General features: G+C 40.5%; 1 protein-coding gene across 13 annotated transcripts in view; it reads left to right on the top strand.

Moving 5' to 3' along the window:
• Window positions 1-625: 625 nt before the first annotated feature.
• Window positions 626-23,935, top strand: part of REPS1 (RALBP1 associated Eps domain containing 1) — a 63,313-nt gene continuing 40,003 nt past the window's right edge. For 6 of the 13 annotated variants that reach the window (XR_011557435.1, XR_011557436.1, XM_070733622.1 and 3 more), the window contains exons 1-4: window positions 710-1,315; window positions 10,973-11,096; window positions 14,997-15,193; window positions 20,165-20,321. Coding sequence is in view for 10 of the 13 variants with exons in the window: in XM_070733622.1 (XP_070589723.1) it covers window positions 1,163-1,315; window positions 10,973-11,096; window positions 14,997-15,193; window positions 20,165-20,321 (631 nt within the window). In the remaining 3 variants the exon portion in view is untranslated. Of the gene's footprint in view, window positions 1,316-10,972; window positions 11,097-14,996; window positions 15,194-20,164; window positions 20,322-23,935 lie in introns of all 13 variants that reach the window. The other 7 variants (XM_070733625.1, XM_070733626.1, XR_011557434.1 and 4 more) reach the window with 4 other exon arrangements.

Genomic DNA, 23,935 nt, shown 5'->3' with positions numbered 1-23,935 from the left:
TTATTGATTGTATCTTGTAAGCCGCCCTGAGTCCTTCGGGATTGGGCAGCATAGAAGTCAAATAAATAAAATAAAATAAATAAATAAATAAGCAAGAACCAAGACAAATTCCTTGTGTGTCCAATCACACTTAGCCAATAAAGAATTCTATTCTATTGATAATATATTGCCAGGTGGAGTACAATTAATCAACAATAAAATGATATTTTAGATTGATATTTTATTGTTCAATAATATTCCTTAATCTGGTATCCTTCGGTTATGTTGGACTAAAGTTCCTATTATCCCCAGAGTAGGAGAACCCGTCATCCCCATCAGACTCCCTTAAAAATATGCTTGTTTTTTCATCTTCAGTTGATCGCACGAGCAAGCTCCAAAACCTAGACTTCCACAAGGAGGACTCGAGGACTCAGGAACGCTGTAGTAGAACCTCCAGGCCGTCAGAGGACGTCGTCAGCCACCTCTCTCTCGCTCCCCGACCCTCCCCAACACGTCCGTCTTACGAGAAAGCGAGGGAGAAGCCGCTTAAGCCACCTCTCCAAGCTTCGCATCCGGGTCTTGTGCGCGAGATCTCGGGCAGCCTTTTTTTTTTTTTTTTTAAATCCTCCTCCTCTCTCCCTCCTTTTCCGGGAGCGGAATTAAAACCCGCCCGCCCCTTTGGTTGCGCGCGCCTATCCCAGAGCGCCCGAGGGAGGGAGGAGGGGGATGAATGGGCGTGGTCAAAGGCACGGAAGAGCGAGAGAGAGAGACGTACGGAAACTTAGGAGACTTTTGACCGAACTCAACGCTGGGCGCTTGTGTGTGTTTTTTTCCTCCCTTCTTTGCACGCGCGCGGCCACGCCCCCCTCCTCCCTCCTTCCCCCCCCCCTGTCGTCGGGCTTCCTCCGGATTGGAAACTCTTGCAGGTTCCAGATCAACAAGCGAATAGGCGAGGGGGCGAAAGGCGCGCGCTCTCGTTCCCTTTTTTTTTTTTTTGGCGGAAGGCCTCCTTTTTCCCACACACACATACACACCTCCTCCCCGGCCGCCACTGGCGCGAGGAGGAGGCGGAGGCGGCTTCGCGCGTGCGAGCGCGGCCTCGGCTCCCTCCTTCCTTCCCTCCCCCGTTGCAAGGCTCGGTCCCCGGGGCAGGGCAGGGCCGGGCCGGGCCGGTTGTTTTAAGATGGAGGGTTTGACGCTGAGCGAAACGGAGCAGCGCTACTACTGCGACCTCTTCTCCTACTGCGACACGGAGAGCACCAAGAAAGTGGCTTCCAACGGGCGGGTCCTGGAGCTTTTCCGCGCCGCGCAGTTACCCAACGAGGTAGTCATGCAGGTAAGCGAGCCGCCTGCCTCCCCACCTGAAGGAGACCCTGGACTGCTGCTTTGGACCGCCGTGGTGGTGGTAGGGTTGCTCGGGGAATTCCTGCTTCCCTTCGAGGGGCTTGCAGCGGGAGGATCGCTTGGGGGTGTTGGGAGGGAGGTGGGTTTTTAAGGAGGGGAGGGGGAAGCGGGTCCGTTTCTGCAAAGCGAGAGAGCAGGCGGTGCAAGCAAGCCAGCTGGTGGGGGTGCCTCTTTGGTTGCGGCCCCCAGGGCTTTCCCAGCGCTTTTGCCACTTCTGCTTTCCAAGTTTGCAAGATCAGCAAACTTAATGATAAAAAAAACCACCGCCCAACGCCAAGGAATTGACGTGAATGGCTTGATTTTGCATTTTAAATCCCCGCAAAAGTAATAAAATAAAAGGAGACCGCTAAATTAGAAATTCAAGGTGAAGGTAGGTGTCCAAAGAATAGCAAAGAATTGAGAACCTCAAGAATCCCCCCCTCCCCTATAACTTTGGAGTGGAAGTAGGATAGAATAGGATTCTGTATTGGCCAAGTGTGATTGGACACACAAGGAATTTGTCTTTGGTGCATAAGCTCTCAGTGTAAATAAAAGAAAATAGACATTTGGCAAGAAGCAGGAGGTACAACACTTAATGATTGTCATAGGGGTCAAATAAGCAATCAGGAATGCTTAAATCAGTACTGCTTAAAGATAACGCAGAAACAACATTTGCCTTTTTTTTCTACTTCCCTAGCATTAAATTTTAACTTTGTGGTAATCCTTTGCTCAGTTTTGTGGCTCAGTACTGTGAGATTAATGAACTGAAGCCCAGCAGAAGAATAAAAGGAAAAAAACATTATTTTACCAACTTACTTGTCTCCAGTAATACTTAATTACTGGACACAAGTTTCGTGGTATGGAGTGGATGCTTTATAATCCATCTGAGTTGGATAAGGTAGTTTAGCTAGGTAAACTATAGCTTATAAGTTAGGAATGTATTTTTTGAAATTTAGTGCAGCTGTTTCATGTTTTTTTTCTTGGATTCTTTCTGGAAGTATGGAACCATACTAAATATTTTAAATTACACATTTTTTTAACTTCATAGAAAGTGACATAATACTGCCTTTCCCAATATGCTGAACGTTTACTTATTCCACTAGCTCCGAGTAGGCTAAGTTGGCTCTTCTATGACTTGTGGACTTCAACACCCAGAATTCCTGAGCCAATCATGTTAGCTCAGGAATTCTGGGAGTTGAAGTCCACATGTCATAGAAGAGCCAACTTTGCCTACCTCTGCTGGTGACTAGCTCGTTCCATTGGTTTCACTAAGACATTCTGTGGTTTGGGGTTTTGTAAGCGGTGTGACTTGATCATCATTATTTGATTACTATCCCAAAGTGTAAGAAGCAGTTGTTGTCATTATCCTGTATCAGTGCCTTTTAAAAAAAATTAAATGTAGAATGCAGCCCAGCTTCTTTTTGAAGTTATTGAAAATTTAAGGCACTGAAATAGGTCAGTGACAATTAGTGCTTCCAACTCTTTTGGGTAGTAACTGATTATTTCCTTAACTTGAACAAATAAAAAGCAGGCAGTGTATTACATTTTAGCATGCTGTAGCAGGGCTCTGTGAGGCAAAACAAATTTATCTATTCATGATATGGTTAGTAAGTAGATGTTGTGTTGCATTATTTTAATCTACTGAAAGCCTGAACTGTGTATTACACAACTGTTGCCAACAAACAAGTAGAGAAGACCATATTAAGAATGCTTTGCCCCTTGTATGAAATGAACATGGCCTTGAATCTAGACTAATTTGGAACCTGCCTAAAAGATAAGTTTTTGACAATACTTGCTGAATTTGCTTATGAATACAATTGTTGGGTTGAAAGGGGGTGAGTTTAAGATACACTTGAATGAGGTCCACATCTTCTGTAACTGTCAAAATAGATTCAATTCTGTCACTATTCAAGCACAAAGTACTGTATATGTTCTTCTGTTTGCTTTTATTTTCCAGCTTATAACTTTTATCAGTAACCATTTATATTATGAAGATCAGTACCTCTGTCTATTGCTTTGTATTTAGCTATGTACCTCTGTCTATTGCTTTGTATTTAGCTATGTACCTCTGTCTATTGCTTTGTATTTAGCTATGTACCTCTGTCTATTGCTTTGTATTTATTGTAAAAGTTAGTTCCCCTCTTTTTAGAGGACATCTTTTTTTTGTTTATTAAGCAGTGTGTTTCATTTGGATCTTTTAAGTCCACATGTATGTAGCCAGATGGAATGGGACACTTAGCCTCCTCCACTTGGCCGAGCCTGTTCTGTCCCCAGCCTTCTGCCCCCCAGTCATTGGTTGCTGCCTTTTCTCCCTGGCCCTTTCGCCAAATGGGTCTCAAAAGCACTTTTGCCCTGGCCTTTTGGACGCAGGGGACACTTAGCCGCCAGGCAATCAAAGGATTTGTTACTTTCCATTGCCTTCCATGTTTGAAACAGCCTTTTTTGGAGAAGGAGCTGAAGTTTTATATTTTCATCTGTGCATGCGTGTGTTTATTTATCGTCTGTCTGCCAGGAGTGTGTCTGTCTGGCGTCCCAACACTGATTGTTCCGTTGATTTTTGGGGTGGTTGATGGGCAAGTTATGGGAGGGACGGTATGGGAGACTTGGGAGGATCCTCGGGATCGTCGCCTTTTTGGGTGTGTGATCACTTCCACCCCAAGATTTAGGCTCTCCTTATGGGGGAAAGTTTTCAAAGGGATGGCCGTCTCATGATAACTATATGGATATCTTACCATTTAGATGCCAGACAGGAGCTCTCCGACTGGGGGCTTCTAAAGCCGGGAGAGAGAGACTTGATGCTGGTTGCCCCCCACCCCATTTAGCTGGCTGGCTGGATCTCCCTCACACCCCTGATCCTCCCACCTCTACAGCCTCCCTTTATCGCCCCATGTGTTGTGTGAGGAAGCAGATTTGCTAAAGAGATCCACTTGCAATAGTAGCAGGGAAAGGAGGAGGAGGAGGAGGAGAGCCAGAGTAGCCCACAGCCACGGAGGAAAAGGAGGAAGAGGAAAGGAGAGACTTTGCTCTCCTCTTTTGCTATTGGCTGCTTGCCCCCCCTCTTCTCTTTTTTTTCCTCCTGTCAGTTATTATTATTATTATTATTATTATTATTATTATTATTATTATTTATTAGAGTTGTATGCCGGCTCACAACAATAATAGAAACAATATAACAGTGAAACAAATCTAATATTAAAAATAAAACATATATAAAACCTCAGCAATTAAGACCATACAACACATACATACCAAACATAAAATATAAAAGCCTGCAGTTGCAGTCATGGAGGAAAAGGACGAAAGGAAAGAGGTGAGGGAAAAGGAAAGAAAGAAGAACCCTGGTCTCTTTCCTTTCCTCTTCCTTTCCCTGCTGCAGTCTCAAGGAGATCTCTTTAGCAAATCTGCTTCCTCGCACAACACATGGGGCGATAAAGGGAGGCGGAGAAGGAGGGAAGATCAGAAGTGGGAGGGAGATCCAGCCAGCGAGCCAGCCGGCTGGCTAAAAGGGGTGGGGGGCAACTGGCATGAACTCTCTCTCTCCAGGCTTTAGAAGCCCCCAGCTGGACAGAGCGAGAAAAAAAGATGGCAGAAGAAAGAGGCGAGGGGGCTGGACTTGGGCGGGGAGGGGGGGAAGTGCCCTAGAAAGTGGGAGGAAGGGGAGGAAGAGAGAAAGAAAAAAAAAGAAGCAATGTGGTTTAATAATAAATAGCAAGGGTGATGTGTATGTGTTCTCAAGGTTTCTACTGCACCGGGCTTTGGCGTGCATGTGAAAGTAGGAATCGCAGGGTGGGGAAAGTGGCTGGGTTGGAAAAGGGGGGGGGGGAGGATGGAGAGCATAAAAAGGAAGGAAGTGGACACATTAAAAAGTGAATAACCTTCTCCCTCTTTTGCAGCCGACAACCCCCAGATTTGGGGGGAAGGAAGGGAGGAAGTGAGGGTGCGTGTGTGTGTGAGAGAGAGTAAACGTGCGAGTGCACGGAGGTTGCGTGTATGTGAGTGGGGAGCACGCGCGTGTGGTTCTTTTTTGTTTCCTTTCAACTCCCACCCCTACTTGCCCCATCTCCCTCTCGCTCCCTCTCTCCCCCTCCCTCCCCTCCTGTTCCTCCTCCTCCTCTCGAGTTCCCCCATCCCGCTGTTTCTCCTCCGGTTTCAGCCCAGCTGAAATACCTGTCTGGCATCTAAATGGTAATATACCCATATAGTTATCGTGAGGCAGCCGTCCCTTTGAAAACTTTCCCCCATAAGGAGAGCCTAAATCTCGGGGTGGAAGCGATCACACACCCGAAAAGGCAACAATCCCGAGGATCCTCCCAAGGCTCCCAGACCGTCCCTCCCATAACTTGCCCATCAGTCACCCCAAAAATCAACGGAACGATCAGTGTTGGGACGCCAGACAGACAATAAATAAACACACGCATGTATAGATTAAAGTATAAAAATCCCACTCCTTCTCCAAAAAAGGCTGTTTCAGACAGGGAAGGAAATGGAAATGAATCCAATGATTGCCTGGTGGCTAAGTGTCCCCTATGTCCAAAAGGCCAGGGCGGAAGTGCTTTTGAGACCCGTTTGGTGAAAGGGCCAGGGAGAAAAGGCAGCAAATAATGGCTGGGGGGCTGAAGGCAGGGGACGGAACAGTCTCGGCCAAGAGGAGAAGGCTAAATGCCCTAGACCCCTAGCCAGATGCCCTCTAAGTACTTTTGATTGTATCTACCACAATCTTTTTTGCCTTTGGCCCTGGTGTAAAAAGAATAGCATCAAAAGCAACTACTGTAATGAGAACTTAGGATCCCTATTACTATTCAAGATAGTCTTGTGTCCATGAATTTGTTGTTTGATAAAGGTGAGATAGCTCTCAGAGCTCTTTATGATGTCTCATCAGTATAAGGTCTTTATGTTTTTCAGATCCAGTAGATCATTTAATTAATTGCTTTTACTATTTGAAAAAAAGCCCCTGACCTGAACATTAAGAAATGTGCATGTGATGTTTGCCATGTATGCTCATATATGAAAATTATGATACATTTATAAATTAGTCAAAACATTGTGTATATCAGTCAAAATAGATATTACTCTGATTCATGCACGCACGCGCACACACATATATGATACATTTCCGCTATGTTTTAATTGTTTGCAATGGAGTTCTTAAAAGTTTGAAATGGGAAAATACATACTTTGTAAAACATTCAGAAGTGGGCTAGGACAAAAACTTGACAAAATTTGACAAAAACCTCTAAAAATAGAATTTCTCCTGTGTTGATTCAGAATATTGCATTTAACTTTAACTGTCCTCATTGTAATGCATATTGCATAAATGTCCAGCAGCCCAGATAATAATACAGTTCATTTTGCTCATTGCTTGGATTCAGAATGGAGAGAAACACTACCGGTTTCTAAATACTGTTTTACTGTTACTACATGGCCAATTATTGCCTACGATCCAGTTCTAAATAAGGTGAACTATCAATAAGTAAACTATCTTCCATTTTTGGAATCTAGTTGAAAAGCAAGCAAAATTATTAACAGAGAACTCCAGTAGAATAAATAAGGGAAGTTTAGACTACGTCTCTTTTTAGCCTATCAATAATGCAAAACAGGAATTATGGAAAATAAAAATGGAGTCAAATAAGGTATTTATCATTTCTATACTAGGAAGAAAATGTAGTGGAAACTCAGGCAGTTTTGTTTCATGTGAGCAAGAAGTTCAGTGCACTCTGTTAGAACTTCATAGATTATAAACATTTGATTACCTGTATGGAGTAATTGGTGGGCAACGTGTATAAACTTTTATTTTTATATAAAGGCAACTGTTTGTTCATCAGCAGACTAACTTTCTGAAAAGTGAACCACATTTGGTAGGGATCGAGAAGCTGATAAAAGAGAGTTCAGGCCGATAAGTAGCTAAAGACTGTATAGAAAAATATCCAGGAGGAAAAAAAACCTCAAATTGCATTTATATAAGACAGTAAGACAATAGTCTCACAATGTTTTCAGCTTTTCTATCCTAAGCTTCCCTTCTTAGGATGAATTACAACAGAGCTATTGTTAAGGGACTGGACAAAAATCCAGAATCATAGTTGGTATGTCTAATGTTTGTTTAATGTATGTAAAAGCAAATTTTACCTTACGGTTCAAATATGAAGAATTTATTTTAATGGTATTTTTAGAAAATTGTACCGCTAGGAGTACACCTGATGCAGTAAGTAGTCACTTAAAATGCTGTATCATGTTCAGCTGCTATTAATTGAACTAGAACTTTATGAGCTTATACATAAATGGCATATGGGTTTCTTGCAATTATTGGGATAATGTTTCAATTACTACTGCCTTAAGTTTCTGATAACAATTTTTTTTTATAAATCTAGAATATAAATATAGTAACTCTAAAGTAAGATACAATTAACATGTGTGTTTTACATACTACAAAAATAATTTAAGAACATGAAGAACTTACCTATTTAGGGACACCTGTCTTAGCATTTATCAATTAATTTATCAAATAATTAATAAAGAAGCTTTGAATCAATACTACGTTTAGGGTCAGAAAAAACATTTCAAAAACAATTTTCAGCCCAAAATATTGTGGGAGTTTATGGGATTGAATTAATCTTGCTTAATTTGCCTACTAATCCTACAATGGTATTATACATTCATTTGCAGCTTTTGTACAAATTGTTGCATAGACTAAACTTACGTAAGAGGAGAGATTGCTTGTAGTCTACTGGTCATAGTATGATAAAATAAACACAGTTTACAGTTAGTCCTTTCTCTGCTGTCTCTGGGAATTCAGTGGTATTTCTTAGCTAAAACAAAGACCCCTCCAAATTGAACTTGATGCCTGATGACTTATGGACAAGCCTGTGAAATTCATTTTGTCACAGCAAGATATATCATATTCCACTGTTTTTATGTTGCATCAGAAGACCATTTTGTTTCATATTGAATTTATTGTATAGTTTATATATATAGTTATCTAGGTAAACCTTTCGTTTGTACTGGAATCTTTTAAAATTAAATCAAACTGCGTCAGGTTTATTACTACCGTTATAATTCAGGTTTTAAGTACCCAGCTTTTTTATTTGGTATGACAGATTCCAGAATGCTTCAAACCAAATTTTCAGTGAAGTTGCTGAGCAGTAATGGTTCCCATAGCTAATTGATTTGATGTTGATATTGTCAGTCAGATCATTACAGATTGTTTCTTGTAGATTTGCTTGTACAGCATGCTGCTGTCAGAAAAATGTATGATTAAAAACTGAATTTGAGATTCTCAGAAATTAATAAAAATGAGGTTCTTTTTCTGGTGGAAACAGCGAAATATATTGCTCTAACTTGTACAGTGATACCTCTACTTAAGAACACCTCTACTTAAGAACTTTTCTAGATAAGAACCAGGTGTCCAAGATTTTTTTGCCTCTTCTTAAGAATCATTTTCTACTTAAGAACCCGAGCCCGGAAAGATTTCCCAGGAAATTTGAGAGTGGCATGAAAACCCACCCAGTTTCCTGCCATTCCCCCTTTAATCCCGGCCATCTCAGGCTTTTCTAGGCTGCCAGAGGAGCCTTTCGGTGTATGGGAGCCGCATGCTCCTTCTCGCCACATCAGAGTCCCTCTCTTTCTTTTTTCTTTTTACTTAAAATTTTGAATTTTTTTGATTCCCCTCACCTCACCTTCTTTCTTCAGCGGTGACTCTCCTCCTTCTCTTCTTCCTCCTCCTCCTCCCGCCCAAATTCCAAGTTTTTATTTCCTTTCCTAATGGATTTACACGCATTATTGGCTTTTACATTGATTCCTATGGGAAAAATTGCTTCTACTTACAAACTTTTCTACCAAAGAACCTAGTCATGGAACGAATTAAGTTCTTAAGTAGAGGTACCATTGTATTAGTATTCAAACTGGCAAAATTAAGATGTTTCACTGAACAGGAATATGAACTGTTAAGTAGCATAAAGCACACGTAAGTTAAATATTGAGCGGAAACTTGGAAATTAGTACTGTATTTTTCAGAATACAGTGGTACCTCATCTTACGAACGCCTCTTCTAACGAACTTTTCAAGATACGAACCCGGTGTTTAAGATTTTTTTGCCTCTTCTTCCGAACTATTTTCACCTTACGAATCCAAGCAGCTGCTGCTAGGATGAAGGGGTTTCTTTTCCCCCCCTTTTTTGAAGAAAGAAAAGGGAGGGGCAGCTTGGAAGAGTAAAGATTTTGCATGCTTGCAAAAGCACTGAAATGGTGTCTTTTTAAGAAAGAAAAGGGAGGGGCAGCTTGGAGGAGTAAAGATTTTGCATGCTTGCAAAAGCACTGAAACTGTGTCTTTTGAAGAAAGAAAGGGAGGGGCAGCTTGGAGGAATAAAGATTTTGCATGCTTGCAAAAGCACTGAAACTGTGTCTTTTGAAGAAAGAAAAGGGAGGGGCAGCTTGGAGGAGTAAAGATTTTGCATGCTTGCAAAAGCACTGAAACTGTGTCTTTTGAAGAAAGAAAAGGGAGGGGCAGCTTGGAGGAGTAAAGATTTTGCATGCCTGCAAAGGCACTGAAACTGTGTCTTTTGAAGAAAGAAAAGGGAGGGGTGCCCCCCTTGCCTTTCTTCCTTCCCACTCACCCTTTAGCCTAGCCTTGCTTCTTCCACCCGCCCCCTTTAGCTGCTCCTCCCTGCCCTCTGTTCGCCTCCCTTCTAAAGTTTGGGATTTTCCTGAAGGATTTGCACGCATTATTTGCTTTTACATTGATTCCTAGGGGAAACATTGTTTCATCTTACGAACTTTTCACCTTACGAACCTCCTCCTGGAACCAATTAAGTTCGTATGATGAGGTATCACTGTATAAGATGTCCAGGAATATAAGATGCACCTTAGCTTGGGGGGAAGAAAATAGGTGGAAAATATCTATCTACCAGGTACTCATCTGGCTAGCATCCTTAGTTTGGTCAGTTCAGCATATCATTTTATCCCATCTGGGGCTGAACATTTTTTTGGGAGGGAGTAGCAATGAAAACAAGTCTGCAAAGACTTGGGGCTGGGGAAAAAACTTTGGAGTAGCAATGAAAAAATCTTGCAAGCCAGGAAGATTGTTAGTACCTCCTTAGTACTGGGGGGGAAAGCTTTTAAAAAACAAACAAACCCTACCCTACATTCGGAATATAAGACACACCCAAATTTTCAGCCTCTTTTAAGGGGGTAAAAAAGTGCATTTTGTACCATATTTTTCAGAGTATCTTATAACATTTTAGCATTATTGGTGAACAGAATCGTTAAACAAAGGGCTCCAATTTGTAGTCAATATTCCTATGATTTCAGTCACCTATAGATATGCATTCTGTTCCTGGTTTTGTGGATTTTATTTTTTTTGAATCAGTGGCTATTAAAATGTGCATTTAAGGTTGCCATTTTTTTCATTACAGTTACAAATGCACGGCTACATTGTGCAGTGCTGCATGCATATTATCTATGAGGAAATTAATAATTAATATGCACCCATGCATCATGAAATTGTCTTGCTACAATATGTAGCTATTGAGAAATGGCTCAGTGTCATTAACTTTTGATTTTGGAATTATTTATTAATAGACAGATGCAATCTCACATTATCTATATTGATCTGTCTGTAGATCATGGAACTTTGTGGCGCAACTAGACTTGGATACTTTGGAAGAAGCCAATTCTACATTGCTTTGAAACTTGTTGCAGTGGCTCAGTCCGGGTTTCCACTACGAATGGAAAGTTTAAATTCTGGTAAGACTTGAAATAATATTAAAATCAAATTTAAAAATATGCCTGTTGCCTGACTGTGATATATAACTGGGCTAGTTCCTCAAAAATGAAATAAGGAACTCATAAAACTGTCTCATGTGTGACTTGTGTTAGCATTCTTACTATCACAAGAAAGTGGAGCAATCACAGAATTCACACACACACACACACAGGAGTGGAAAGGGCATGAAGCTGCAGCCATCAGAACTGGCAAGTCCAACAATGAGCGAGGTGGCGGGACACATCAGGACAGCGCCGACTAGCTGCTCATCCACAGGCCCATCTCATGGGCTGGGCTGGCCATGAGCGGCACCAGCAGGCAATCAGGTGTCCAGCCGATGCGAAGAACAGAAAGGTGACAGCAGCTACAAGACTTCCAGTGGCAGCACAACACAGCTGCTTGTCAGCTGTTCGCCCCTATGGCCATGCACACGCTCCAGCCATGCTTCCCAGGACTTTCCACCATAACAATAATAATAATAATAATAATTTATTAGATTTGTATGCCGTCCCTCTCCGACAACTCGGGACGGCTCACAACAATAATAAACAATGTACAAATCCAATATTTAAAAACACAATTTAAAAAACCCTTATGATAAAATAACCACACAACCCAACCAAACCATACATAAACCAAAATAGTTAAGGGAGATGTCAGTTTCCCCCATGCCTGGTGGCAAAGGTGAATTTTCAACAACTTACAAAAGGCAAGGAGGGTGGGGGCAGTTCTGATCTCCAGGGGGAGTTGGTTCCAGAGGGCCGGGGCCACCACAGAGAAGGCTCTTCCCCTGGGCCTCACCAGACGACATTGCTTAGTTGACGGGACCCGGAGAAGGCCCACTCTGTGGGACCTAATCAGCTGCTGGGATTCGTGCAGCAGAGGATGGTCCCGGAAGTATTCTGGTCCGATGCCACCCCTTCTCTAGGGTCTTATTTTCGGGGAGGTCTTAGTCTATGTGCTCAAAAGTAGGATGGGTCTTATTTTTGGAGTAGATCCTATTTTCAGGGAAGAATGCATAAACCTTTCAGCTTTAAGATTGTCGTGCATTTTTAAGTGTAAGGGGGAAATGCAGAAATTTGTGCTAATATGAAAAGGAATGTCAAACAACTTGACCTAATTTTCACTTTAACTTATTCTCAAAGTCGTTGCTTATTTAATCATTTTTTTCCTGTAGTGGGAGATAGGCATATATAAGTGAACCTAGAGAAGAATGAAATACTAGTGCCTAGTAAGGTTTCTGCATTCATTGTCAGTAAGTATAGAAGTGGGTAGAAAAAAGAACAACCAGAGAAACTCGGGTATTATGCCGTTATGTACTTGAGGTACTTTTGAAATTATCAAGCTAAAAGCCCAGATTGTGATACTTCATTAGATACCAAAAAAATTGCAGTGGATTAAATATTTTTAAAAGTGCTCTTGGGGGATAGGGAGATAGCTGCAACACTACATTTTTCAAGATTAGATTAGATTAGATTAGATTTATTGGATTTATATGCTGCCCCTCTCCGCAAACTCGGGGCGGCTCACAACAATAATAAAAACAGTACATAATAACAAATCCAATGCCCACCAATCTAATTACAGTTTAAAATTAATAAATTCATAAAACAATCCCAATGTATATAAAAACAGACACACAGTCAATCAATCAATGGCAAAACAACATGGGCAGGGGGAGATGTTTAGTTCCCCCATGCCTGACGGCAGAGGTGGGTCTTAAGGAGTTTACGAAAGGCAGGGAGGGTGGGGGCAATCCTAATCTCAGGGGGGAGCTGGTTCCAGAGGGTTGGGGCCCCCACAGAGAAGGCTCTTTCCCTGGGTCCCGCCAGACGGCATTGTTTGGTTGACGGGACCCGGAGAAGGCCGACTCTGTGGGACCTAACCGGTCGCTGGGATTCGTGCGGCAAGAGGCGGTCCCGAAGATATTCTGGTCCAGTGCCATGAAGGGCTTTGTAGGTCATAACCAACACTTTGAATTGTGACCGGAAACTGATCGGCAACCAATGCAGACTGCGGAGTGTTGGAGTGATATGGGCATACTTAGAGACGCCCATAATTGCTCTCGCAGCTGCATTCTGCACGATCTGAAGTTTCCGAACGCTTTTCAAAGGTAGCCCCATGTAGAGAGCGTTACAGTAGTCGAGCCTCGAGGTGATGAGGGCATGAGTGACTGTGAGCAATGACTCCTGGTCCAAATAGGGCCGCAACTGGCGCACCTGGCGAACCTGGGCAAACGCCCCCCTTGCCACAGCTGAAAGGTGTTTCTCTAATGTGAGCTGTGGATCGAGGAGGACGCCCAAGTTGCGGACCCTCTCTGAGGGGGTCAATAAGAGAGTTTGCTTGTTAAAATAAGCATCAATTTTTCCATTAATAGATGCAAGTTTTTGCACGAATCTGAGTTGAAACTATTTTGATTCTTGACCAACTAAGGTTCAGCTTAGTTGGTCAAGACTCCTTTAAAATGCTTTAAGTGTGGATTTAAGCTCAGCATTAAGTTATTGTGATACATCTCCTTAAGATATGTCTTATTGTTTCAATGCAAATACATACAGTGTTTTTAATGGTTTGTGGATTCTTTTTGAATTTTCAGTATTTCTGCATAAATGTGACCTAAAACATCATCTGTTCTACCTACAAGTCCTAAAACTAGATCAAGAGAACCCAATTAAACAAATGACTAAAAACATTAAACTTATTCATTGATTTATTGACAAAAATGATTCAAAACTACATACGTTTGTAAATTGTATTTTTTTATTTCATGGAAGTGTCTCGCTGTTACAGCACTCCTGTATCCATATTTATGAATTAAATGCTTTCTGACAAACACAAAATATTAAATGATAAAAGATGTGTTTAAAGTGTCAGGAAATTTTGAAAATATCCCTTTTAAAACATTTAAAATTTATATTTAGATTGAAGTACGGGTAGTCCTCAATTTGAGCCCCACCTTTCTGACATTAAGTTATACATTTGTTAAGTTAATTTTGCCCATTTTATCACCTTTTTTGCCTCAATTTTTAAGTGAATCACTGTAGTAGATAAGTTTATAACCTGGTTCTGAAGTGAATCTGACTTTCCCATTGACTCTGCTTGTCGGAAGGTCACAAAAGGGGATCATATGGTCCTGGGACACAGCAACGGTAATATGAACCAGGTGCCAAGTGTCTGAATCGGGCGGATTCCCAATCCCGCCACTACCGGTGCGTTGTGTGCAAAGCTTCCCTTTTCCTGCATGCGCGTGTGGCCGTCCCAGTATTTTTTTGCTTTTGCGCATGCACAGGAAGAAAAATCTCACAACGGGATGTGCATGAGAGGGGTTTTTGGCAATTCTTTTGCTTGTGTGCATGCGCAGAAGCAAGAAATCAACAAAATCTCACGCATATGCGCGTCCCCTCACAAGAGTCTGCTTCATGCGCAAAAGCAAAAAACCACTGGGATGCACGCTCACAGGAGAAGGAAAACTATGCGCACAGCACAACTTTTCTTACCAGTGCGACATCCTTATCCATACCATCAGCAACCCGCTAATAGTCTGAATTTTGATCACGTGACCATGAGGATACTAGAAAGATAATAACTGTGAAAAACGGTCTTAAATCATTTTTTTCAGTGTTGCAACTTTGAACAGTCACTAAATGAGCTGTAAGTCGAGGATTACCTGTATTGATGTTTCTATATTTGAAAATACCGATACTAAAGATAATTGTTTTTTGGATCTTAGCTGAACTGTCACAATCCTAGTTATTTCCATAGTAATGCAATATGATTTAACAAAGAATTTTACCAACAGCTCAAAGTAAAATTATATTTTAATTTATTAGTCAAAGGAATTTTGTAATGTAAGTTTCTTAATCAATGTCATCTTATTTTGACAGTCAAAGACCTCCCCCTACCCCGGTTTGTGATGTCAAAGAATGAGCAAGAATTAAGGCATTCATCCTTATATGCTTCAGATGGTGATAACTCATCTTCCTATTCAGGTGCAATTCCTCCTCCACCAGGCAGAATACAAGCTAAAAAGGGCTCTGTGAGCCATGATATAGTTCAGCAACGTCCATCTACAGATCAACAGGTAATGTAATCTAGAGGCTGACTTAGGGGTACATGCGTCTTTCATGTCAAGTTCTGTGATGTGTTAAAATAAAAACAATATTTGTAAGCTTAGCTACCTCTAATTTACTTTAATTTGTCTAATAAATTGTGTACTAATCTTTCTGTTGTTTAAGCAATATATTTAACCACTATTTTAAATGCCATTTTTCCAGCTATCCATATGTTTGAATAATAATAACTTTCTTCTGCCTCCTTTGTATTGAGAAGTTGCAGTTTGTTCTCTGTTGATATTGAGTGCCATTTTGGTTGGCATCAAATTTGTCAAGGTCTAAGACATGGTTATCCAACCTCTTGGCCTGCATGGGCCGCATTGAGCAAAGAGGAATTTTATTGAGCTGCATATAAAATATATAATATAGTGAATATATATACAAATCAAACTTCCTTTATTATTTTTATACTTTTATGTTCTTGTGGTGCTACATTACTAGCTGTCCAGGACTACATGCGACTGCAAATTAGACACCTGTTCTGAAAAATATTTTGTAGGGAAGATATTAAAAACCTGCAGTCATCTGCATAGAATTAGGTTAGTCCAGATCTCCGGTCTCATACAATTTGGATGTAAAGATTTGCCGTCTATGGTTGACTTGCCTTAATTTAAAGAAAGTTGATCTTGATCCAACATCAGGGAGAAAAAGCAGGTTAAAAATTAAGAGCAAAAAAGTGAAAATCATTGGCAGGAAGTATATAAAATCAAAAAGTTGCAACAGCTAAAATGAAGCAAAATGAATGTCCATGTATGCATGTGTAAAGATCTGAGATTAGCTTCCATGCAGTTCTTGTAAATAACTTATTTCAGGAAAGATGCTTCCTACGTGTTCCCACACAGAAAAAAATTACCTCTTTGGAAGGCTTTGCACAGCCCTAATTCATGTATCCATAGTAATACCATTTTGACCAGGTTGTTTACCTTGCTTAGAACAGATTGCTAAATATAGGCAGTCTTTATTGATTACTTTTCATCTGACTACCTTCAACTGAAAACCTTTATCATAGAGGTGATAAACATTCAACTGTTTTCTGTATCTGGTCCTGGCAGCAGAACGTGTAATGTAATTCCATTAGAAGCATATAATATATTCTTACTGAATGCTTTGGAAACAGGCGTGTCTGAACAAGCTGGGCTTGATCCAGAGATTGTGTTAACAGAAAGATTTTCTTGAAAGAGTATTTCCTGTCAAATGTCATGGAGAACAATTGCAATAAGAAAAGAAATGATGGAAAAATTGTACCCTATCTACTGAGTATCAGACAGCTTTGAACTGCTGTAAATTAGAATGAGAAACTTTTCTGCGGATTTTACTTCGCCAGAACTTTTGATTACAAACTACAGTAGAACCTCTGGTCTGACCACAACCAAATCGGGTTGCGACCAAAAATTCACCAAATATTTTTTTCCCCACATCCAATTTCCCTTTCCACATCATTTTTTGTAAGCGCTAATTTTCTAAAATTAGGTTCAGATCACGACCAAATTGGTTTGCAACCAAAATTATGGAACAAATTATGATTGTGACCAGAGGGTCTACTGTACTATCCTTGGTGAATGTTTCATGTACAGAGTAAAATCCATTGTCAAAATGTCCCAAAGATGCTTTTTCAGAGGCAACTGAACTTTCTGGTTTTTCTTTGAAGATGTTTCACTTCTCATTCAAGAAACTTTTTCAGTTCTTTTTGAAGAAGAGCTGAAGAAGCTTAGAAACATAGAAACATAAAAGACTGACGGCAGAAAAAGACCTCATGGTCCATCTAGTCTGCCCTTATACTATTTCCTGTATTTTATCTTACAATGGATATATGTTTATCCCAGGCATGTTTAAATTCAGTTACTGTGGATTTACCAACCACGTCTGCTGGAAGTTTGTTCCAAGGATCTACTACTCTTTCAGTAAAATAATATTTTCTCATGTTGCTTTTGATCTTTCCCCCAACTAACTTCAGATTGTGTCCCCTTGTTCTTGTGTTCACTTTCCTATTAAAAACACTTCCCTCCTGAACCTTATTTAACCCTTTAACATATTTAAATGTTTTGATCATGTCCCCTCTTTTCCTTCTGTCCTCCAGACTATACAGATGGAATTCATTAGGTCTTTCCTGATACGTTTTATGCTTAAGACCTTCCACCATTCTTGTAGCCCGTCTTTGGACCCGTTCAATTTTGTCAATATCTTTTTGTAGGTGAGGTCTCCAGAACTGAACACAGTATTCCAAATGTGGTCTCACCAGCGCTCTATATAAGGGGATCACAATCTCCCTCTTCCTGCTTGTTATACCTCTAGCTATGTAGCCAAGCATCCTACTTGCTTTTCCTACCGCCCGACCACACTGCTCACCCATTTTGAGACTGTCAGAAATCACTACCCCTAAATCCTTCTCTTCTGAAGTTTTTGCTAACACAGAACTGCCAATGCAATACTCAGATTGAGGATTCCTTTTCCCCAAGTGCATTATTTTACATTTGGAAACATTAAACTGCAGTTTCCATTGCTTTGACCATTTATCTAGTAAAGCTAAGTCATTTACCATATTACAGACCCATCCAGGAATATCAACCCTATTGCACACTTTAGAGTCATCGGCAAATAGGCAAACCTTCCCTACCAAACCTTCCCCTATGTCACTCACAAACATATTAAAAAGAATAGGACCCAGAACAGACACTTGTGGCACACCGCTTGTAACCTGTCTCTGCTCAGAATACTCGCCATTAACAATAACTCTCTGATGTCTACGCTTCAGCCAGCTTGAAATCCACTGAACTATCCAGGGATTAAGTCCAATCTTCACTAATTTATCTATCAGCTCTTTATGTGGAACCGTATCAAAGGCTTTGCTGAAGTCCAGATAGGCAAAAGCTTCTTGGATGAGAAGCGAAATGTTTTCAGAGAAGAAACCAGAAAGTCCAGTTGCCTCTTGAAAAATCACCTTTGGGAAAAACATGCCCTGAGAAGACCCATGGACATTGTGGGAATGGTTTTCATCAACAAAGCTAGAATAGAGCTTTTCTCCCTTCTCTGACATATATCCTTAACATCTGCTTCAAAGGAATGTCCAATCTTTTGAGCAGATTTTGCTTGAAAGGGGGCAAAAAAGCATCAAGTGTTAATTGGTTCATGCAGCATGACTTTTCACCAAGCATATAATTCCCTGTAGTTTTTGTTTGTTTATTTCAATCGTTTCTCAATTAAGAGAACTAAATTTAATTCCACAAGAATCTTTGACAATTGCTGTTTTAATAGCTGCACCTGTCATTGTTTGGAGGAGTATTTTAATTGTTCAGTAATGAGATATTAATTTATTCATGTAGTGCTGTACTGCAATCAAAAAGATAGGACCTGTCCCATTCAAAACATGTTAATCTGTTCTAATAAAAGTATATCTTGTGTGAAATCCAGCTTCATATATTCAGTAGCAGAAACAGTTTCTTCTAGATAGAGCAGTGATTTTCAACCTTTTTTGAGCCGCGGCACATTTTTTACATTTACGAAACCCTGGGGCACATTGAGCCTGGGGGGGGGGGGGCGGCTAAAAAAAGTTTGGACAAAAAATTCTCTCTCTCTTCCTCCCCTTCGCTCTATTTCTTTTTCCCTCCCTCTTTCTCTCCCTTCCTTCCTCTTTCTTTCTCTCTCTCTCCATCCCTCTTTCTTTCTGTTCCTTCCTTCCTCTCTGTTTTGCTCTCTTTCTCTCTCCCTCCCCACCTCCCTCTATGTCTTTCTCTTCCTCCTTCCCTCCCTATTTCTCTCTCTTTCTTTCTTTCTCTCTCTTTCTCTCTCTCTCTTTCTTTCTATCTCTTGTTCTCTTTCTCTCTTGCTTTCTTTCTCTTTCTCTTCCTTTCTTTCTCTCTCTCCCTTGCTTTCTTTTTCTTTTTTTCTCTCTTGCTTTCTTTCTCTCTTTCTCTCTCTCTCTCTTGCTTTCTTTCTCTCTGAGCTTTGCGGCACACCTGACCATGTCTCGCGGCACACTGGTTGAAAAACACTGAGATAGAGAGTAGTAAAAGAAGTCATTCCCTGAAACTCCCCATGTACAGTGGTACCTCTACTTACGAACTTAATTCATTCTGTGACCAGGTTCTTAGGTAGAAAGGTTTGTAAGAAGAAGCAATTTTTCCTATAGGAATCAATGTAAAAGCAAATAATGTGTGCAATTGGGGAAACCACAGGGAAGGTGGAGGTCCTGTTTCTTCCCAGGAGATTCCTAGAGGGACCCCATGGAGGCTTCTCCCCACCTTTTCCGGCCCTGTTTCCTCCCAGGAAATTCCTAGAGAGGCCCCACAGAGGCTTCTCCCCACCTTTTCCGATCCTGTTTCCTCCTAGTAGATTCCTAGAGAGGCCCCACGAAGGCTTCTCTCTGTCTTTTCCGGTCACAGTTTCAGAGGCTTGGGTTTGTAAGTGGAAAATAGTTCTTGAGAAGAGGCAATAAAATCTTGAATACCCGGTTCTTATCTAGAAAATTTCGTAAGTAGAGGCATTTGTAGGTAGAGGTACCACTGTACTTTCATAAAGGTAGTCATCAATGTATATGGGATTGGCAAATCTGTTGCTAAATAAGGTGATTGTTAAGGAAACTACACATGACCACTCCATTTAGCCATGGCAAGACTTTGTAGATAAGTGACTCACCCATGGTTGTTTAGTGAGGCGTCGCATGACTACAACTTGCAATCTCCTGACGATGCCATTGATGCTTGTTGGAAGTCCGCTGGGAAAATTACAAATAGAAATGACATATTTGCAGAGCACTGGAATTGTTGTAAATGTAAGCACCACTTGTAAGTCACTTTTGGACTACCCATAATCTGGTTCGGAAGGACAGAAGAAAGGGAAGAAATTACATAAATAGAAATCCATTGCTGGGATACTGGTTTTTACGCAAGAAAAGTGATTTTTACAAATACATTTCAGCACTTATTAATTTCCTTTATTTTTAGGAGTCTACATCTCCAGTCGTTTCACCACAGCAGTCTCCACCAACTTCTCCCCATTCATGGAGGAAACACAGCCGCCATCCTAGTGGAGGAAATAATGAGCAACCTGTTCCTGGACCAGGCCCTTTCTGGACTCCGTTTAACGAAGCACAATCATCAGGTATTAAGAAATGTCTTCTTGCATTGTTTGGTCTTTTGAAATTCCTTTCAGACAATTTAATAACTCATTAGGCATTCCGGTGTTTTGAGATAGACTGCATCTAGAATGGGCAGACTTGCATGTGATATGCACAAAAGTTACTTTCACCATACTTTATATCTTGAATACAGACACTAGTACAATTTGATAGCTTATTAATAATTTTGAATATCAATAAATGTTATATATTTTTATTCTTGTTGAATGTAATTTATATTTTATTCTCCTTATGTACACTGAGAGAATATATACCAAAGACAAATTCCTTGTGTGTCCAATCATACTTGGCCAATAAAGAATTCTATTTTATTCAGGCAATGCCAACACTGGTGATAATAATCTTTACCTTCTTCTCTGAACCATTGCAAACTCCCATCCTTTCTCGTTCTGAGAAATCAGTGAGACAATCCTCTTTATTTTCAAAGGATCTTTGTAGTGTGTTCACATTAGTACTTCAACTTTTTTTACGCTTGAATAGTTCAATATCACACAGATACTATATTCTTCCTGACTATTTGTACATTGAAGGAAGCCAAATTTTTCGCTGAAAAATTCATAAATGACAATAACCAGTCATGCCACTTTATCATGTGCCCGTCCCTTGTTTTATCTGGACCTGCATAATCTTTCCTCTGTTTGGAAACGATGCTGGTTTCTGGGTGCGGGGTTGGGGGTGGGAAAGACAGCTGCTCTTGGGATTATCTCAATGAACTATCATTGACCCCAGAGAATATACCAGGATTAGGCAACCATGCTCCTCCTGCTAATTCCAAAGGTGTGGCTTTAATCAATCAGTCATCGCACTCTAGGTGTGTGAGATTTGTGTCTCCCTTATGTCTGTGCAGTAGAGAAGGGATGAGAGAGGAAACAGTAAAAGAAAAAAAATCAATGTAGCACTTCTGGTTATAGTAGTAACTAACTACTATATACAGTGATCCCTCGATTTTCGCGGGATTTTCGCGGGTTCAAACTTTGCGAAACGGCTATACCACGGTTTTTCAAAAAATATTAATTAAAAAATACTCCACTTTTTTTTTTTTCTATACCACGGTTTTTCCCACCCGATGACATCATACGTCATCACCAAGAGTCACTTCTCTCTTTCTTTCCTGTCATTCTCTGCTTCAATTATTTTCTCATTTCTCTTTTTTTATCCCCTTTTTTCTATCATTTCTCTCTCTCTCTACCTTCCACTCTCCACCCCTCTTGCTCTCTCTCTTTCTCCCTCTCTCTCTCCCTCTCTTCTTTCTATTCTCACTCTGTCTGTTGCTCTCTCTCTCTGTGAGAACGCCTGCCCCGCCTCTCCTGCAGCCCCCTCGCTGACAGCTGGGATGAAAGCGCTCTCAGCTAAGGGACTGCGAGAGGGGCGGGGCGGGCATTCTCAAAGCACTCAGAGCGGCTAGCGGCCGAATGAGGAGGATGAGAAGCCGTAGCCACCAGCGCTGCTGCAGGAGGACCCGTGCCCCAAGAAAGCCGGTGAGAGGGGCAGATCAGGTGGGCAGGGGGTAGCGGCGAGGGGGCGGGAGGCACTGGGGGACGGCCGACATTCAAAACAATCTTTGCCGGCCTCCGCACTTTCGTCGCTCCCTGCCCCCAACTTCAAGCCCGGCTCCTTGTGCGGCCTTGGAAAAGGGTGCGTGAGAGTAGTTTTTGGCTGTCCATAGCAAAAAATTATGGTTTAACTTCCGCATCTCTACTTTGTGGAAATTCGACTTTTGCGGGCAGTCTGGGAACGCAACCCCCGCGAAAATCGAGGGATCACTCTATAATACTTCTGGTTATACTATTTTTCTAGTGCTATGACATCTTGGCCTTTGTACAGTACTTGATCCGTTTTAAATTGCCCACCACAATGGTAAGAAAGAGCTATAGGGAGATTGGAGAGTCAAGAATGATTGTCAAGGGAACCTGACAACAGCAGTACTACGAGCTTTTATTAGGAGTACAGTACACTGTTTTTTCCAAATTAAATTTCCATTTGCTGATTCTTATATGAACAATCTGACTACTAAGGCACTTTAATTTTTAACTAAACAGAATATTAGTTACCCTGCTGCACAGTTATGGCAGGTAATGTATCTTTATCACACAGAATACATTTTATAATGAAGGGAAGCCAGACTTAGTCTTTCATTACAGTGCTCCAAGGACTGTGCTTCAAAAAGTGTATGAATCCGGAGCAAAAAATAAATTGCATGTAATTTAAATGAATTACAATTAAATGCTAATAGCCATATATTTCATAATTTCTCCTCCTGTCACATTCAACATTACACCACTGCAGTGACTTGAAAATTATTTCAGCAAGAGGGAGGAAGTAACTCACAATCAAGGTTTTTACGTCCTTATTTTGTAAACTGCTATTGTTTTTTTTAATAGAGGTACTTCCCATGTTCACATTATTTGCTAAAAAGCATTTTTCTAGTGTTAGCATCCATGAATTTTGTTTTTGTAAAATTAAGTATTGAGAATATAGATACACATGAGAAATGCTTATTTTTCTTTGCAATATTGACTTTTCTTCCTTAATCTACTGTTAATTTAAAAAAAATTAAAGTGCCTTCTAAAGACAAAACCTATTACAGTTATTTGTCTGATTATAATAATTTATTTTTAGCAGATGATAATAAAATTCCTTGGTAATTACTGCAGTTTTAGAAATGTTCAAATTATTTTTTTTCAATTTCACAGATCCAAATTCAAATGTATCAGGTAGTCTTTAGCTTAACAGCAGTTTATTTAGCGATCAAAGTGAGAAAAGCATAAAAACAGTGACTTATGATCATTTTTTGCACTTATGGCTGTTGTAGTATTCTGATGGCCATGTGTTCAAAATTCAGATGCTTGGGAATTGACTTATATTTATGACGGTTGTAGTGTCCTGGGTCAGGCGATCCCCCTTTGCAAAGTCAGTGCTGAGATGGAGTCACTCAACCATGTTGCTAACTTAATAACTGCAAATTCATTTAACAACTGTGGTAAGAAAAGTCAAAAAATGGGGCAAAATTCACTTAACAAATATCTTGCCTTAGCAACAGAAAATTTGGGCTCAGTTGCGGTTGTAAGTCAAGGACTAACTATATAAAGATTAGAAAATGCAGTCTCTCCAATTCTTGCCTCTCTTTCACTTGACCACAGAGAATTAGAAGAACTTTAAATAGGTTAGCCGTACATTCAAGAGATATAGAGGATTTTTCAGAGCTTTTGGGAGTTTTCCTGGATGTATTCTAAAGAGGATTGACATCCTTTCTGTGCCAAAATATATACTGTATTTTTAAACAAACTGTTGAGCAGACTACAAGAATTAATATTTTAGCAAGATCTTAATCTGGGACAATGTTCGTGTCAAATTTCCATTCCAACATCTCTTTAAGTGTAAATAATATTGCTATTAAAGTCTTGCTAGGTTAGCAAAAAAGAGTGTTAATCTTTCACTTACTCTGAAGTTTATGTGTGTGTGTGTGTGTGTGTGTGTAAAGTAGAAGTTGACATCAGAGAACATTCCAGATGGCAAACAATAGTGTATTAATCTACCTAAGTATTTCATACAGTTCCCAAGAAACCTGTGTTTTCAT

The sequence above is a fragment of the Erythrolamprus reginae genome, chromosome 1 (assembly GCF_031021105.1).
Source record: "Erythrolamprus reginae isolate rEryReg1 chromosome 1, rEryReg1.hap1, whole genome shotgun sequence".
Taxonomy (NCBI): domain Eukaryota; kingdom Metazoa; phylum Chordata; class Lepidosauria; order Squamata; family Dipsadidae; genus Erythrolamprus; species Erythrolamprus reginae.
The sequence above is the reverse complement of the archived record's forward strand: the minus strand, read 5'-3'. Positions and strand labels throughout refer to the sequence as shown.